The sequence below is a fragment of the Myxocyprinus asiaticus genome, chromosome 27 (assembly GCF_019703515.2).
Source record: "Myxocyprinus asiaticus isolate MX2 ecotype Aquarium Trade chromosome 27, UBuf_Myxa_2, whole genome shotgun sequence".
Taxonomy (NCBI): Eukaryota; Metazoa; Chordata; class Actinopteri; order Cypriniformes; family Catostomidae; genus Myxocyprinus; species Myxocyprinus asiaticus.
In genome coordinates this window covers 25,796,383-25,814,466 of record NC_059370.1, presented here as the reverse complement: position 1 = coordinate 25,814,466, position 18,084 = coordinate 25,796,383, and the positions used below count along the sequence as shown (strand labels likewise).

At 37.2% G+C, this 18,084-nt stretch overlaps 3 protein-coding genes and 1 pseudogene across 4 annotated transcripts; 2 read left to right on the top strand and 2 right to left on the bottom strand.

Annotated features, from left to right (window-relative positions):
- Positions 1–2,227: 2,227 nt before the first annotated feature.
- On the bottom strand, positions 2,228–5,610 carry LOC127417932 (U7 snRNA-associated Sm-like protein LSm11; annotated as a pseudogene).
- Positions 5,611–6,362: 752 nt separating this feature from the next.
- LOC127418218 (zinc finger and BTB domain-containing protein 3-like) lies at positions 6,363–9,924 on the top strand. Of its 2 annotated transcripts, none has more exons than XM_051658675.1 (2): positions 6,363–7,148; positions 7,537–9,924. In XM_051658675.1, the coding sequence occupies exon 2, from the start codon at positions 7,551–7,553 to the stop codon at positions 9,282–9,284; it is 1,734 nt and encodes a 577-aa protein (XP_051514635.1). In that variant the 5' UTR covers positions 6,363–7,148; positions 7,537–7,550; the 3' UTR covers positions 9,285–9,924. The 2 variants fall into 2 exon arrangements, with proteins under 2 accessions (XP_051514635.1, XP_051514634.1); XM_051658674.1 differs by having other exon boundaries at positions 6,364–7,361.
- A 224-nt stretch (positions 9,925–10,148) lies between these two features.
- On the bottom strand, positions 10,149–12,686 carry LOC127418219 (ribonuclease H2 subunit C-like). The gene is made up of 5 exons (XM_051658676.1): positions 12,591–12,686; positions 12,296–12,449; positions 12,100–12,212; positions 11,134–11,253; positions 10,149–10,985 (listed from the first exon to the last, which is right to left on the bottom strand). The coding sequence occupies exons 2-5, from the start codon at positions 12,447–12,449 to the stop codon at positions 10,962–10,964; spliced, it is 411 nt and encodes a 136-aa protein (XP_051514636.1). The 5' UTR covers positions 12,591–12,686; the 3' UTR covers positions 10,149–10,961.
- Positions 12,687–15,001: 2,315 nt separating this feature from the next.
- Positions 15,002–17,659, top strand: trmt12 (tRNA methyltransferase 12 homolog). The gene is made up of 7 exons (XM_051658141.1): positions 15,002–15,204; positions 15,308–15,470; positions 15,591–15,789; positions 15,990–16,140; positions 16,534–16,643; positions 16,742–16,899; positions 17,148–17,659. Exons 1-7 carry the CDS (start codon positions 15,152–15,154, stop codon positions 17,544–17,546), a joined length of 1,233 nt encoding a protein of 410 aa, XP_051514101.1. The 5' UTR covers positions 15,002–15,151; the 3' UTR covers positions 17,547–17,659.
- Positions 17,660–18,084: the final 425 nt, after the last annotated feature.

Below are 18,084 nucleotides of genomic sequence, written 5' to 3'. Positions count from 1 at the left end.
AGTCAAGCGAATGTGTGCCGGTCCATTCGGCTGCAATGTGAGTACCACAAGATGACTTATTCCCTCCATTGACTTTATGAAGAACATCGCTTGCTGTGGGCATGTTAATGTTTTACGGCCATCCTTAGCATCAATTCTCAATTTGGCCGGGAATATCAGTGCAAAAGCGACCTTCCATTGATGTAAAAGTTTCTTGCATTCCTTGAATCGATCACGCTTCCCTCTTGTCGAGTTTGCAAAGACAGGGAACAAGAAAATACTGTGATTCTTCCAAGAAAGCCTTCCTTTACTCCTCGCGTAAAACAAGATCTTTATCGGATGATCTCAGAAATTTGGCCAGAATTGATAGGGGCCTGTCTCCTTCCATGGATCATCGAGCCGGAAGCCTGTGAGCTCGCTCGCTAAGTCGAGCAGACTCGGAAAGAGCCCATCCAGGAATTTCACCATATCCTGTCCCTCTACTCCCTCCGGGACTCCCACGATACAGACGTTATTCCACCAGCTACGGTTTTCCATGTCCTCCAACTTCTCCCAGACATGCTCCAAATCCACCTTGGTCGCTAGCGGATTAGCAGATAAATCCCTCTCCGATGACTCCAGATAATCGATCCGTTTCTCGACATCCCCCACTCTTGTGACCACATCAATAAACTTTGCTTCCATGGCAGTGATCGATCGACGTATCACAGCAAGATCCTCCAAGTCAACAACGACCTTCGTCAGCAGTGCCGGCATGTTCAGTATCTCTCGCCACATCTCTCCAACCAAATCGACTTCCAGGCCCGCGGCCTGCTCAGGGGTGTCAGCTCGAGCACGTAAGTGTCTTTTAATGTCTCCGGAGCCCGAGGATTTTGAATTCTTTGACATATTGTACTCCTAGAACAGTTGTGGAACAAAGTGTATCGAATCTCACCGGTTTATGTCATAAAAGGTATTAAAACTAGCAAAGTGCGCAGAGCTCGCCGTTCACGCGGCCGATCCTCACATGGCGTCACGTGATTCTTGTTATGCTTGCTTTTATCTATTCTAATCAATCTCATATAGTCAGTTCTCATAGTCCTCCTAGGACCTGAGTTTACATTAACTTTGCATGCATTAATAAGATGAAAGCAGTACAGCCACATGTCCTCTTTGCACTGGACCCTTTACCATTGTACTTTTTAAATGCCTTAAAATTAAGACGTCTCTTTTGGCCAATAAGGGACTTGTACTTAATGACAAAAAAGGACACTTGCAATATTTCTAGTGTCTGTGTTGTATTTTTCTTTTTTTTCCAGTACAGAATCATTCAAGATATTCTATAACATACTATATATATTATCTTGGATTGCTGTGGCCATTGACAGGAGACACAGTGTCTAAGGAAATCTTCTATTGAAAAAGCAAGCAAATTCTTTACTACAGTATGTAGGATTTCATGTTTGCCTTCTCAATATTTGAAGACAAACACAACTACGGCCATTTGAATTGCAGTTACTGTTAAAATAATATCTACAGTACTCATTACAAATATCAATAATACTCATTATTAGTTTAATTGAGAATTGTGGAATGTTCTGATACAGAGAAAGTGTAGAAATAAAAGATATAAAGCATTATACAGTATATGCATGTGACTGCTCATTTCCCAATGAGACCTCTACATTTTAAAGAGAATAGAAAACGGGTTTTAAAAAGGATAAATGCCACATGCAATTTCCAGCTTTAAAAAGTTTGATTAGCTGATTTATACAGTTTTATCCATTGAGAGCTAACTGTCATTTTTAACACAGAATTAAGTGAATTACTAACAGTTTTATATATCTATCTATCTATATACACTGAACAAAAATATAAATGCACCATGTAAATTGTTGGTCCCATGTTTCATGAGCTGATATAAAAGATCCCAGAAATTTTCCATACGCCCTGATTAGATTAGGGCCTAATGAATTTATTTCAATTGACTGATTTCCTTAAATGAACTGTAACTCAGTAAAATCTTTGAAATTGTTGCATGTTGCGTTTATATTTTTGTTCAGTATATATATTATTTATTTTAAATGGTCTGACTTCACCATGTGTAGTGACGGGTGCCATAAAGTTTCCGTTGGACTAATAGATGTACTATTATTTTACAATAAGTGAAGTGAATACCAGCAATAATTTTAGTAAGTACATTGCCATTTTCCTCTTGACAGAATAGTAAAATGTACAAAATAAAAAACCATGTTCCTTGTTATTGCTGACTGAGTATTGGTGTCTTACTCCCCCTAGTGATCATTTGAAGAAAACAAATGGCATGTGAAACTGAATCCATAAGCACAATTAAAGAGTTTATTTTACTCAGATACATTTTTCCACCAGATGATATACATATCAATATGATACAGTAAGAGACCGCACTTTAAATCCATTCTGGGTGCCCATCAGAAAGTCGACTAACATTTTATTTAAGAAGTCTTTAGTCCTTTTGTATATATACGAGAAGAACATTTTCCCCTCGTATAAAAAGCTGATTGACATGACGTGTGCGCTCTTCCGTACTCCACCTTAGGCTTGATATCAGATTTTTGTGTCACTTTTGATGTACTCTTGATTGTGGATCTTTCCTGGGTATGTTTGGTGTTAGTGCTCCTCATGGTTCTGTCTCTGGTGCGATATTGAGACTAACTACTCTGGGTGTCTGGCTCAGAAGGGTTCTCCTCTGCCTTTCTTTCAACCGCACTGACAGCCACAGTCTCTTGCACTTTTAGCTTTTCTAACAGCTGTGAGGAAAAACAGCAATGAAATCAATTTAAAAATCAATATAATAATAATATTTTGGAGCATAGAAACAAGTTTTAAAAGCAAAAATACAATAAAACTCAAAAAGTGAGCAAACAAAAAAAAATTACTTTTTAGAACAACCTAAATATTTATAACATTTCATAAAGGGTTAATTCACCCAAAAAAGAAAAATATCTCATCATTTACCCACCCTCATGCCATCCCAGATGTGTACGACTTTCTTCTGCAGAACATACAAAGATTTATAGAATAACATCTCAGCACTGTAGGTCCAAACAATGCAGGTGAATGGTGATCAAAACTTTGAAGTAAAAAAAGAAAAGCACTTAACAGTCAGCATAAAAGTAATCCATACGACTCCAGTGGTTTAATCCATGTCTTCTGAAGCGATCCCATTAGTTTTAGGTGAGAACAGACCAAAATATAACTCCTTGGCAATCATGATTTCAAGCTCGTTTACTCTTCCTATAGCGCTATCTGGCACTTTGCACATGCATCCAGCACTAGGAAGTGCAATTGAGCTTGAAATCATGATCGTGCCTAGATACTGCAAGGGCAAGATATACAGTGAAAAAAGAATTATATTTTGGTCTGTTCTCACACAAAAACAATTGGAATGCTTCAGAAGAAATGGATTAAACCACTGAAGTCAAAGTGTTGATGAAGGGTTTTTTGATTTCATTAACGATAACAAATATGAGATGAAAGACACATCATGAAAATAATTTAACTATTTTATTAAAGAATACTGTTGATGAAAATATGATGAGAAAAATAATTCTGCTAGATAATAACAGTGCAATATATAAACAGAAGAAACATCTAGAGAAACATCTGTTTATAGAAGAAGATATTAAATATGAATTCATCAAATCCAATAATCCACTATTTTGGGTATTTCCATTTGGGCTGCATGAGTTGAACACGCTGAACAGCAGCAAAATGAACCACTTTAAAGCGAGTTAAATGCACAGGTGATCTTGAACTAATTTACGCGCTAGTCAGAATGCGTAACTTGCGTTGCGTAACTTCACGTTGTGAATAAGCTGTTTCCATAAAAACGCGCTACATATCCTAAACTAAAGCATGAAGAATTCAGAATTCAAAAAGAATGAATTCTTTTGTATGTACAGTAACCTCTTATATATGTTTGGTTTGAGCTATAAATTAAGAAAACATTTTCTTTTCTACATTTATAAATATTTTATTAAAGTTTGGCACATTTTTGTCATTTTGCACATTATCATCAACTAAAAGATATTTTTTTAGTTGTCTAAAATTGGATGCCATATTAATCAGTGTAAAACTGACTTTAATAAATATGACATGAGGAAATATCGGCTAATTTTAAAGGATATGTTCATCAAAAGACTAAAACAAAAAACTGTGTGAATATTAACACAGCTGTAATTCTGCCTTTGTGTGCTATTGGAAATTCAAAGTTTTGGTCACCATTCACTTGCATTGTATGGACCAACACAGCTTAAATATTCTTCTAAAAATGTCAGTCTGGGATGGCATGAGGGTGACTTATTATGTTGGTGAATATTGGAATGATAGTTAAAATATTGGAATAAAGTTTATGGTTACCCTTGTAAGTGCCTTCTCATGGTAGAGAGCCTCTCCCAACAGGGGCTCCCTGTATGTTTCATCCACATCCACCATTGCCTGATACCAAAAAGAGGAGTAGAATAAAAGAAGAGACAAACATTTAGATTTATTAGTGATTATAAGAAATGGTTATAAGTAATCATCATAATTAAAGTTACTTTATTTACCAGGTTCCAGAACTTATCAAATGCCACCACAAAGCCAGAACACACTCCACGAAGCCCTTTAAAGTTTAGAATGTGAACTCTGACTCTGATTTTCTCCTGGACACACCTGTTGAGCTCCCCTAATGGACTGCCAGCAAGCACTGGAAAAGAAGACAAATGCCATGCTTAAAAACATAATTGAGCTGCCCACCTAAAAAGCATTCTTTGGTGACCTCTCATTCAAAGGGATTGTTTACCCAAAAATGAAAATGATGTAATTTACGCACTCTCATGTCGTTTCAAACCTATATGACTTACTTTCTTACATGGAACACAAAAGAAAGCTGTTAGCCTCGCAGTCACCATTCACTTTCGTTGTATGGAAAAAAACAGCATAAACATTCTTCGAAGTGTTTCCTTTTGTGCTCTACAGAAGAAAGTCTGGGTTTGGAACAATATGAGGGTGAGTAAAATGATGACCATTTAAATATTTGTGTTAACAATTCCTTTAAAAGAATATACACAAACAAATGTTGTACTGAATAAAGGGTTAAACATACGTGGCATTCTTGTAAGCACATTTATGGGAACTTTTCGCTGTCGAGGAGGTCGTTTCATCCCGTTGCCCTCTCCCTCCTCAACCGGGTTGTTCACCACGAGTTTCTTCAGTCTCTCTATCCGCTCCAGGTCTGGTTTACCTCTCTGTGCTTTTCGAAGTCTTTTCTCCACATTCTCGACCGACCTTCATAAAGCTCTCGTATTCGGCGATGTTATTAAAGCACTTGATATTCGGGTAAGGTAAAGGCACTTGTGGGGAATACAGGGCAAGCAGTGGGTCAAACTTATCCGAACTGATGTCCATTTTAGTTTCGACACAATCTTCATCAATCTCTGGGTTTTGACCGCAGATCTCGGTTGTGGTTTGCTGATCAGAGGTCAATAAAAGCGTCGGCTGATGTGTGTCTGAAGAGGGATCATTTTCTGACTTTCTTCTCTCATCTTCCTCCATGTTTGAATGAGCCGCGGTCTCAGCGTAGAATCATGGGTAATTTAACATTGTGAAGCCAGAGATGAATCGCATACATGGCAGAAAAGTTAATTGGCACATTTGATCGAACACTAAACACAAATGTATAATATATATATATATATATATATATATATATATATATATATATATATATATATATATATATAATAAATACACATTATTGGTGCTATTAGGTGAACAATATATAAGTGCTATAAGAAAAGAAAATCTCTAAATAAATAAAGACTCAGTATACGTGTTCTAGAAGATATTTTTTTTGTGTCATTCATTCTTTGTCCTTGTTGTTTTTCTCCGTTAATAAATAAATAAATAAATAAATACTAATTTACTAATAAAACAGTTGTAGTTCTATTTAGGTAAACAGTATTTTAGTGCTATAAGATAAGAGACTCTCTGAATAATAATAATAATAATAAAAAAACATATTAAAGACTCTCAGTATCTGTGTGTTCTTGTAATCGTTCTCAGTGAATTATTGTATTTTATAATGGTGGTGTTCGATAAATAAATAAATGTTAATTTGCTTATAAAACAAAAGTGGTCATTAATAAATAACCAATTAAATAAATAAATAAATGCTCATTTGCTTTTAAAACAAAAGTGGTAATTAATAAATAACCAATTAAATAAATAAATAAATGCTCAAATACTAATAAAACAGTGAACAGTAGTATATTAGTGCTATAAGAGAAGAGACTGAATAAAAAAACAAATCTTCTAAAAAGTATTTATGTTTCATAAGTGCTTTTCTTGCTGTTATTCTTTGTTAACTATTGTATTTTAGAATGGTGGTGTTCAATAAATAAATAAATGTTAATTTGCTAATAAAACTTTTGTGGTGCTATAAAGTGAAGAGTACATTAGCCCTGTAAGAGAAGAGTGCATTCATCAAAATATTTTTTGTGTTTTGTATATTCTTTGGCATTTTCTTCTTGTTTTCAATGTTTGTTTGTTTGTTTGTTTTTTGTTGTTGTTGTTTTTTTCTTGTTTGTCTTCAGTTTATTATTGTATTGTATAATGTTGTTAAATAAATAAATAAATAAATGTTATATTCTCAATTATATAATAATATAGATATCAATATTTGTATTATGTTATATTATTAAATTAAATCTTGATTTATTTAAATGTACATCATATACATTTATTTTATATACAATTGTATTACAGACATCAAAGAATAAAAAAACAAAAACAAAAAACTAATAGGATGCGTTTTGATCTGCACGTCCTCTGGAGGGGTGATCTCCACGCCAGTAGATGGCAGAGCAGGCTGTGCACACATACATTGAACGCATTACACGTGTAAGTGTATATTCTTGATGCATTGTCTTAAAGGAAAACATGCCAGTAGCGCTTATTCGTTTTTACTACAAATGCATCAGTCGGCATTTATAAACAGCAATATATCACTTGTCAACCTCTTGATTAGTGGATTTTTTTAAAAGACGTCTTGCTCATTTGGGGTCTATATTACGGTGATCAAGTGAAAGTATGGTCTAGTCATCAAACCATATAAGGATGTTGTTTATGAAGATAAAAAAGCGGCTTTAATTCCTTTAGGCTCTAAGGTACCATGTCATTATTACTAGTGTATTAGTGTAGAATAGTGAAGGAGTGCTGAGATTCAGTCCTACAATTACAACTCCCTACATATGTGCTCTTTCAAAAGAGAAGCTCAAGCTTTAAGCTGGTGTTTGCAGTGCATTTGATTGCACGAATATGATGGTGGATTAAATGAGCTGACTTTAAAGTGGACGTTGGGACATTGTCAGGACTCTTCTGTAAGTAAAAAAAAACAAACAAAAAAAAAACATGTCAACTCAACAAGGAAGTATATGCTAATGTTATGCATTTCTATTTATTATCTGTATAAAATAGGTTATTTTGCAACTACACAATATCTTCAGGAGAACAACATGAATGAACACTAGTTTTCATTAACTCTCTTCTCCACAGGTTTGTCAGTGGAAATGGAGTTTTCAGGTCATAGTCAGCAGCTCTTGGCTTGTCTGCGCTCTCAGCGTCTGCAAGGTTTCCTTTGTGACTGCGCCGTGCAGGTCGGCCCGACTCGCTTCGTAGCTCATCGTGCTGTGCTGGCATCTTTCTCTCCCTTTTTCCATATGTTCTACTCCGATCAGTCAATGGGAAATACAAGCTCAGTCAATGGAGGGCCCCTGAGAGACACAGTCACCATTAACGGTGATATAGTGACCCCTCAAGCCTTTGGACTGCTTCTTGATTTTATGTACGACGGAGTGCTTCGATTGGAAGCCCACCCCCCTCCAGAGGACGTGCTTGCTGCAGCCAGCTTCTTGCACATGAATGATGTGGTGCGAGTTTGTAAGAGAAGACTGCAGGGTCGTGGATTGGCCGAGGCGGACAGCACAAGAGTAGAAGTTGGAGCAAACGAGTTAGCTAAAACTGGAGAAGGGCTTGACGGGTCACCTCAAGAGGACATGCCTGGTGCTGAGACAGAAAGGGTATTAGGACGAGATGGACCAGCGACAGTTGGAAACCCATCCTTATCATCCTCTTTAGCACATTGTCCTCAGTCAATCCAACAAATGTCACTTTATATTGATACCAAGACTGAGACACAAGCAGGCATGGGCAATCTCCTCACACACAGTGGTGTAGAAAGTTCAGAGATGGCTGACACTACCCAGCCAGGAATGGAATCTCAGTTACCGGTTAGTAATTCTTGTCCAGGTTTGCCCGCATGTAGTGCTTCACCTAGGCATGACAAAACAAGAATATCTGCAAGATCAGCTAGCCTTGAGTCTGCACTTTCAGGTCCATGTAGTTCGACGGAACAAATTCAGACAAGCACAGAGATCCAACCTGTTGTAGCCTCTGCAATGACACTGAACAATGTAGATAACACCAGCACTGCCCACTCAGTCTCCAGTGAACCTGGCATGTTAGTGCATACCAACAGTCTGCTGAGTCAAACCGTAAAACCCATTCAAGACCAGAAAAATGGACAGTTCACTGGAAATCCTAGGTTGTCTCAACACATCCCGAATGAAAGGAGAAAAGGGCACAAAATGCCTCTCACTCGAACTTCAACAAATTCCTCAGCAGTAGGGGAGGAAAATGAGGATGGCATCAAGGTGAAAGTGGAGGCCATTGTGATTTCTGATGAGGAGTCGGATGACATGGATGAGGTCTTGGATCATGGTCAAAGGAGAAATACAGATTTAGTTCACAGTGATGATTACGAAGACAGTAACCATGATATTGAGGAGCTCACCAACACTCAGTTCATACCTGCTCACCCAATAATTCACCTTCCCCATCAAGAGCCCCTCTCATATCCTTCTTCACCGCAAGGTCCAGGTACTTCTGCGACAGACAATACTGGCTTTCCATCATCTCTTTTTCCAGCCAGTTCCCAGCCAGAGCAACAGGCCATGTACCTAGAGGATTTTCAGGACTCTATTGGGAACTATGTAGATGATGTACCCACCTGTAACACCTGTGGAAAGACTTTCTCCTGTGCATACACCCTGAGAAGACATGCCATTGTACACACCAGGGAACGACCTTATGAGTGCAGCTACTGTTATCGTAGCTACACACAGTCGGGAGACTTGTACAGGCACATCAGAAAGGCACATGATCATGGCCTGGCGGTCAAACGCAGCAGGGTAGAGTCGGACCCTCCCCCATCGCCGCCCCCTCCTCATCCACCCCAAACATAGCCATTATTTGTGGCCCAATCTTTTTATCAGCTCTTTCAGAAAATTACACAAAATGCATATAAAGGGTTTTTCATAAATTACCACCTCCACACTTCTACATTGGTGTAATGTTTTAAAACAGGGCAGATGCTTTGGAAGGGAATCCACTTGACTGTCCCTATGCCGTCCACAAACTTTTTTTTAACATAAAAATCTCTTTGGTATTATTGGACTTTAAGAGTTACACGTTTTTAAGTTTTTTATCGTAGTGTATGTGGACAATCTGGTAAGAGTTAAACATGTTTTTAAGTTTTTTATCTTAGTGTATGTGGACAATCTGGTAAGAGTTAAACATGTTTTTAAGTTTTTTTTATCATAGTGTATGTGGACAATTTGGTTTGAATATTTATTCCTAAAGTATATCCTTCTCTATAAAGTGCCCTTGAGAGAATGGAAAGGTAAGAAGTACAGTTGTGCTCAAAAGTTTGAAATTGTGAAATGTTGGCATTGATTTGGAAAATAGGACTGATCATGCAAAAAAAAAAAACTGTCTTTTATTTAAGGATAGTGATCATATGAAGCCATTTATTATCACATAGTTGTTTGGCTCCTTTTTAAATCATAATGATAACAGAAATCACCCAGATGGCCCTGATCAAAAGTTTACATACCCTTGAATGTTTGGCCTTGTTACAGACACACAAGGTGACACACACAGGTTTAAATGGCAATTAAAGGTTAATTTCCCACACCTGTGGCTTTTTAAAATTGCAGTTAGAGTCTGTGTATAAATAGTCAATGAGTTTGTTAGCCCTCACGTGGATGCACTGAGCAGGCTAGATACTGAGCCATGGGGAGCAGAAAAGAACTGTTAAAAGACCAGCGTAACAAGGTAATGGAAATTTATGAAGATGGAAAAGGATATAAAGATATCCAAAGCCTTGAAAATGCCAGTCAGTACTGTTCAATCACTTATGAAGAAGTGGAAAATTCGGGGATCTCGATACCTAGCCAAGGTCAGGTAGACCAAGAAAGATTTAAGCCACAACTGCCAGAAGTATTGTAAAGGATACAAAGAAAAACCCACACGTAACCTCAGGAGAAATACAGGCTGCTCTGGAAAAAGAGTGTGGTTGTTTCAAGGAGCACAATACGATGATACTTGAACAAAAATGAGCTGTATGGTTGAGTTGCCAGAAAGAAGCCAATGCCACAAAAAAGCCCAGTTACAATATGCCCGACAACACCTTGACATGACTCACAGCTTCTGGCACACTGTAATTTGGAGTGACAAGACCAAAATAGAGCTTTATGGTCACAACCATAAGCACTATGTTTGGAGAGGGGTTAACAAGTATTGTGCTCCTTGAACCAACCACACCATCTTTTTCCAGAGCAGCCTGTATTTCTCCTGAGGTTACCTGTGGATTTTTCTTTGTATCCCGAACAGTTCTTCTGGCAGTTGTGGCTGAAATCTTTCTTGGTCTACCTGACCTTGGCTTGGTATCAAGAGACCCCGGAATTTTCCACTTCTTCATAAGTGAAAACAAAATAAGTCTTTAATAGTTATCCATTTTCTGTTCAATAAAAATGGTGGTCAATACCACAACTTAGTAAGTTGTTTTGTTTTCACATTTGTGTAACTGTAACAGTGTACTTGAGAAGAGGCAGGTAATCATGTCCATAATAAAACAATGATCAGTCGTCCACTGGTCCATGTATCTGCAGAAAGAGGGATTGATTTTAAGTTTAAGAAGATAAATTATTTGTCAGATTTAAATTCCCATTAAGAAAAATGCTTTTCAGTACAGCAGATTCTAATGATTTATTAAATTGCCTGTGTTTTAAGTCGTCACCAAAAGTTACTTACCGTCTCTGCTAGCTGAGGCCATGCCATTGCCATCACAACTCCATCATCAGATGTTGGGGGTGTCTCCAAATTCCAGTATGTGAAATTATGGAACACTGAAGAGACTTTTACTATTCTGTCCTAATAAACAATTATGAGACAAAATGTGTAAAGATTTGTGTCCTACAAACAGCACTCAATGTTTTGGTCTAGGCCTACAGCAGTAAACCAGCTAATTTAATTGCACTATACATCAATTCCTTAAATGGATAGTTCACCCAAAGATGACAATTCTCTCATCATTTACTCACCCTCATGTCATCCCAGAAGTGTATTACTTTCTTCTGCTGAACACAAAGATTTTTAGAATAACATTTCAGCTTTGTAGGTTCATACAATACAAGTGAATGTTGGCCAGAAATGTGAAGCTCCAAAAAGCACATACAGGCAGCATAAAAGTAACCCATGTGACTCCAGTGGTTTAATCCATGTCTTTAGAAGCAATATGATAGGTGTGGGTAAGCAACAGATCAATATTTAAGTCCTTTTTCACTATAAATTCTCCTCCCTGTCCAGAAGTTTGTGATATGCACGAAAAATGTGAATCACCAAAAAAAAAAAAAAAAAAGGACTTAAATATGAATCTGTTTCTCACCCACACCTATCATATAACTTCTGAAGACATGGGTTTAACCACTGGAGTTATGTGGATTACTTTTATGCTGTCTTTATATGCTTGTTGAAGCTTCAAAGTTCTGGCTACCATTCACTTGTATTGTAAGCACCTACAGAGCTGAAATATTCTTCTAAACTCTTAATCTGTGTTCTTCGGAAGAAAGTCATACACATCTGGAATGGCAAGAGGATGAGTAAATGAGATATGTTTCATTTTGGGGGAAAGTTCTATATAAAGTAACATCCTGATGCTTACTCGTTGCTTATCAATTTATATCAGTAAATGTAAAAACAAAGTGCAGTCAAGGTCACCTCTTGATCAGATGCAGGCCTCTGAACCTCTTTCAGCACCAGTCCTGTGTGTCCTTTTGGGCAGTTCAATTTTTGACCCTTCAGTCCTCGGCCTCTGAATGACACGGTTATTTCTACAAAACAAACATGTTATCTTCATCTGACAGAGTGCTGCAGCGTGTTTCATACTTGAGCAGTGCATTGGTGTTCGGCTAACCGTGTTCGCGCTCCTTCACAGTGGAAGTAAAGAACTTTGAGACTTCGGCAGGCCCGTTATGCTCTATTTCACAAGGTAACAAGTGGATCTGCCCTTTGTCCTCTTGTTTGACGGAGTCAAGCCGGATAGATGTCACACAACTGTTCGTTGACATCTAATAAAACAAGAGTGCATCAGAAATCTGGTGCTCTACATTTTCTTCTATATATACATTGTCAAAGTAATGCGCAAATATAAAAGACAGTTAAAAAAGTTTACTAGTTTTTAAAACGAAAACAATGTTTCTCATCCTTACCTCCACTTGTTCGCAACACTGTTTACAACGTGTCTCATGGGACGGCAGCGTGCGCTGTGATTGGACGCGCTGTATTTCTTAGCAGACACAAAAATGTTTTTCGCGGTAAAATGCAAAGTATGCTGCCATCTATCGTTCCCGGAATGAAGTCAGTTGATATTTTGCAACAGACATTTTACCTAGTAATGAGTGTTATAATATCAACATGGAAAGCAAAGAAATTATAGATTGTTTTACAGTTGGAATATACAAGATATACGTCAATGGCAATGGGGTAGATAAAGAGAAAGCTTATACAATTGTTTGTTCAGACTGATGGGGAAGTTTCGCATTCATAAAATGAAATGGTCTGGCTTTTTTTTTACTTTATAGATGATTTCATTAAAATATTGTAATATTTTATACAATTGTAAAGGCAAAAAGACTACTAGAACCTGTCATTTTTTGAGTAACATTGAGTAACAACTTTTTGTAGCCTCCCTTTGTCAAGATAACAGTTTGGAGTCTTCTCCTATAATGTCTAATGAGGTTGGAGAACACATGGCAAGGGATCTGAGACCATTCCTCCATACAGAATCTTTCCAGATCTTTCAAATTCAGAGGTCCATGTTGTTGGACTCTCCTCTTCAGTTCACCCCACAGGTTTTCTATGGGGTTCAGGTCAGGGGACTGGGATGGCCATGGCAGAACCTTGATTTTGTGGTCAGTGAACCATTTTTGTGTTGATTTTGATGTTTGTTTTGGATCATTGTCCTGCTGGAAGATCCAACCAGGGTCCATTGTAAGCTTTCTGGCAGAGGCAGTCAGGTTTTGATTTTTTATCTGTTTGTATTTGATAGAGTCCATAATGCCATGTATCCGAACAAGATCTCCAGGACCTCTGGCAGAAAAACAGCCCCACAACATACAAGATGCAGCACCACATTTAACCGTGGGCATTGGGTACTTCATCTCTGGTATTTGCTGCCAAAAAGCTCTGTTTTTGTTTTATCTGACTATAGAATCCAGTCCCATTTGAAGTTCCAGTAGTGTCTGGCAAACTGAAGATGCTTGAGTTTGTTGTTGGAAGCAGAGGCTTTTTTCTTGAAACCCTCCCAAACAACTTGTGGTGATATAGGTGATGTCTGATTTATTTTTATTTTTTTTAGACTTTCTGACCCCAAGACCCAATTAATTTCTGCAATTCCCCAGCCGTGATCCCTGGAGATTTTTTGGCCACTTGAACCGTCCTCCTCACTGTGAGTGGAGACAATATAGACACACATCCTCTTCCAGGTCGATTCTTAACATCTCCAGTTGATTGGAACTTGTTAATTATTGCCCTGATGGTGGAAATGGGCATTTTCAATGCTTTGGCTATTTTCTTATAGCCACTTCCCATTTTGTGAAGCTCAACAACCTTTTGCAGCACATCAGAACTATATTCTTTAGTTTAACCCTCTGTGATTGATGATTAAGAGAATTTGGACTGTGTGTTACCTCATATTTATACCCCTGTGAAACAGGAAGTCATGGCTGAACAATTTCATGTTCCTAGTCACCCAGGTGCACTAAAAAAATGTCAAATATGAATGGGAATATACTTCAGATATATTTTACTCATAAGAATTTCTAGGGGTGCCAAAAATTGTGGCCAACGTGTTTTGGAGGAAAATATTTATTTAATAATGAAATATTTCCCCTATTTCAATTGTTTTACTTCAATTAAAGGTTAGATTTTTGTGAATTTTTTGAACAAAAGATCGAAAGGATAAACAATGCAGATTTTTTTTTTCACAGCCTTCTTTGCGCATATTTACCAAGGGTGCCAATATTTTTGGGCACTACTGTAGATTGTTACAGCAATAAAAAGTAATAATATCATTTAATTTTCATTAAAATAATCATACAGTTTATGTATGTAATAAATGTACGGTCTAAAATAATTAAATAGTCTTGTAGTAATGGATACATAATTAATTTCGGAATAAACTATATTTAATGATTTGGTCTGACATGCATTGCTTAGAATATCAATAAATCCATTGACTCAAAATTACATACATTTTAGTATAATAATAGAAGATTATCACTTATCAAATATTTTTATTTTGGGGAAATGTCATATTCATTACTGTAAGCCCCTAAAGACAAACCCCTTTTCTTCTATATTTCAAAAATAATTCTTGAAAATCCTTAATATATATGAAAAATAAAAACAAGAGAAAAGTTGTTAATTGAAATATTTGCAAGAAGACCTTGCTACATTATTATTATTATTATTATTATTATTATTATTATGTTTTTATTTGTGTTGTATGTGTGCTTCGCTTTTGTGCCCTTATTTATCACAGCGCCTTCATGCGTTGAAATAAAGGATTATTTTGAAGTGCCATCTATGTGATGTGCAACACTGAGGACATTCCGGCTAGAAACGATCTCAGTTTTAGGCGAATGTGTTCCATTGATCTCCCCTACTTTTGTAGTGTCAAAAAGCAACATTAATCCAGCGCGATTTGACGTATGATCTTCATTTGGTTAAGGAGTGAAAATATCTGGAATGGTTACGCCTCCGGTTAAATATGGTTGTTATTCCGTGTTTAAAGGTGCCGCAGCGCCATGCACAACTGTACAGGTAGGTTACTGTCTGTCACGTTAAAACTAGTCAACTTTAGTGGTTACACAAATTTTTCATTTACTATCGGGATAGTGTATTAAGATGTTCAGTTGTTCCGCAGAAAATATCTACTGTCACAAGGTGTTTTGGACCGCAAGTACTGTACACAAAAGCACCCAGATGGGACAGTAACGCTTCCACTCCGAGCATCTGATCTGCTTGATATCGTGGCACTAAAGGAGTATATAGCACAGGACAGCTTTTGTGAAATTGTTGATGTCCAGGTAAGCAGCGTTGATAACTGGGGCCAGAAATGCACTACATCCATGGGATAATTGAACCCAAATAACTTTTCACTTTAGTCCAGTCTGAGCATTACTCACTCTTTAAATTTTTCACTATAGGTACCCCAGTTATCAAAAAAGGATAGAAATAAATCAGTGCATGAGAGACTTGTAGAGACCACTCAGTCGCTGGTGGTTTCCAAAGGTGAGATTTGGAGTGAAGAACTAAAGAGAGATATGCCTTGTCGCTGGCAATGCCATGGGGATCTTGTCCTGTTTGGTGAAGGCTGCTTCTCTAATGCAATATGGAAGGACATTGGTGAGTAATAATAAATCTCAGCCCCTCTGTAGGTCCAGTCTCTACTTTAAAATAAGTAGAATGTACAGTATATTCTATATTGAGAGTTTTATATAAATAATTCTACAACTCATGGTGTTTTTTAGCTCAGAACAGTATCACACATAGTCATAAGCTAAATGTTTTTCAAGCTTGTGCTCACTTTTTGTCATTTATGTTAGGATCTGAATTCTGGACTGCAGTTGCCCAGACCCTGGGAGTAAAACGTATAGCACAAATTAAAAAGATTTCCCAGGATGGGTATCGCACACCTATAGTGACAATGCTTTTAGGAGACAGCAGCTATGTAACACACATCGACAACCACATCAGGTAGCACAAAAGTTGTGGTAACATTTTAAAATGAGGTTACATTTGTTAACATGAACTAACAATGAACAGCATTTATTATCTTGGTTAATGTTAATTTCAGTATATACAAACTCATTTTTAAAATCAAAACTTTTATATGTTAACATTAGTTAATGCACTATGAACTAACATGAAATTACAATGAAGAATTTTTTTTTATTAACTAACATTAACAAAGATAAATAAATACTTGAAAAATACAGTTTTCATTGTTATGAAACCTAATGCATTTACTAATGTGTATGAATGGAACATTATTTTAAAGTGCTACCAATGTTGCCATGTTATTTAGAAAGAAAGTGCTTCTTCAAAATGTTAGAACAAACTGAGCACTCCATCTGACTGAAATTTCAGGTATGAGTTTGATGTCACGAAGTGCATGTTCTCATCTGGGAATATCACAGAGAAGCTCAGAATAGCTTCTTTTGACTGCAGTGGAGAGACTGTGATTGACTTATATGCAGGTAAAAGCAATTATATGTATTTTTCAGAGTTGGAATGGATTTTAATCACCCAGGATGTAGGAGGTGATGCACCAATTTTATTTTGCTTCACTGTACAGGGATTGGCTACTTCACTCTTCCATATCTGGTACATGCAAAGGCTGCACACGTGCATGCCTGTGAATGGAACCCAGATGCAGTAAAAGCTCTACGAAGAAACCTTCTGATCAATGGTGTGTTAGACTACTGCACTGTCCATCAAGGAGACAACAGACAGGTGAAGAACACAGTTTGTAGATTTAGATAATTAAAGGGCGGGGGGGTCATTGTCTTTTATTTAATTAGTACTGAACTCTTCCATTGGGTACTTGATACATTAAAGATTTATGGAAGTCAGAGGATATCACTTCTTAAATACACACTAGAAGCATCAGGCTGTTAGCAGTCCAAAAGTGCAATTAAAACAAATGTAGGTCTGTATACCTGGTGAGATGAATAAAGTTACTCTTTGCGCATTCTTTTTAGCTTCCTTTAAGTGATCTTGCTGACCGAGTGAATTTGGGTCTCATACCAAGTTCAGAGGAGGGTTGGCCTGTGGCATGTCGTCTGCTAAAGAAGAGCACTGGAGGAATCTTGCATATCCACCAAAATGTCACTACACCTTTGCACCATCAAACACCTGAACATTCATCTGCTATAGATGTCAAAAAGAGCTCTGCTGTGAAAGAATCTCCTCTAAGGATACAGAAAGATATGGAAGTGTGGACTGCCTGGGCAAGAGACACAGCAAGCCGTATTTGTTTACTGTTGTTAGACATCACTGGGGCCACATGGAGGACAAACATTATGCACATAGAGCATGTTAAAACATATGCTCCACATATCAGTCATGTAGTACTGGACTTGGAGTGTAGACCTCTCTGACACAAACACAATTGTTCTGATAATTAGTAGGCCTATTTAAGAGAGATTGTACCCTCTGATTGTTGTAAATATTGCATTCTATGCATATCAATTTTAATAAACATATAATTCTATGTGTTTTGTGATAATTTGAATTATAAACAGTTGTAAAAACTGCTTGTATTGCTTACATATTGTTTAACATTTAAACATCTACCTATATGAGAGTGGAGTGTTGAGATCCTTTGAAAATATGGTTCAACATTTTGGGATTCCCATGTCTCAATTCTTAAGGTATTTACAGCTGCGCCACCTGCTCTGTACTATTTCTGGGAGTAGCATACACGCCCCTAGAGCGGCAGATACTCTGGGAGTGGTGATTATTGCTTTTGGAAAAGGTCATGAGACATCAGTGTATTACTCCCTGCTTATTCAGAGTCTGGGGGACGGGGCTTTAACTTCTCTCAAGAGATTATGGGAGAAAGATCTAAACTTGGTTTTGGAGGAGGGAGTGTGGGCTAAGATTCTAAAAAATATCAAGTCTACATCTAGAGATGCA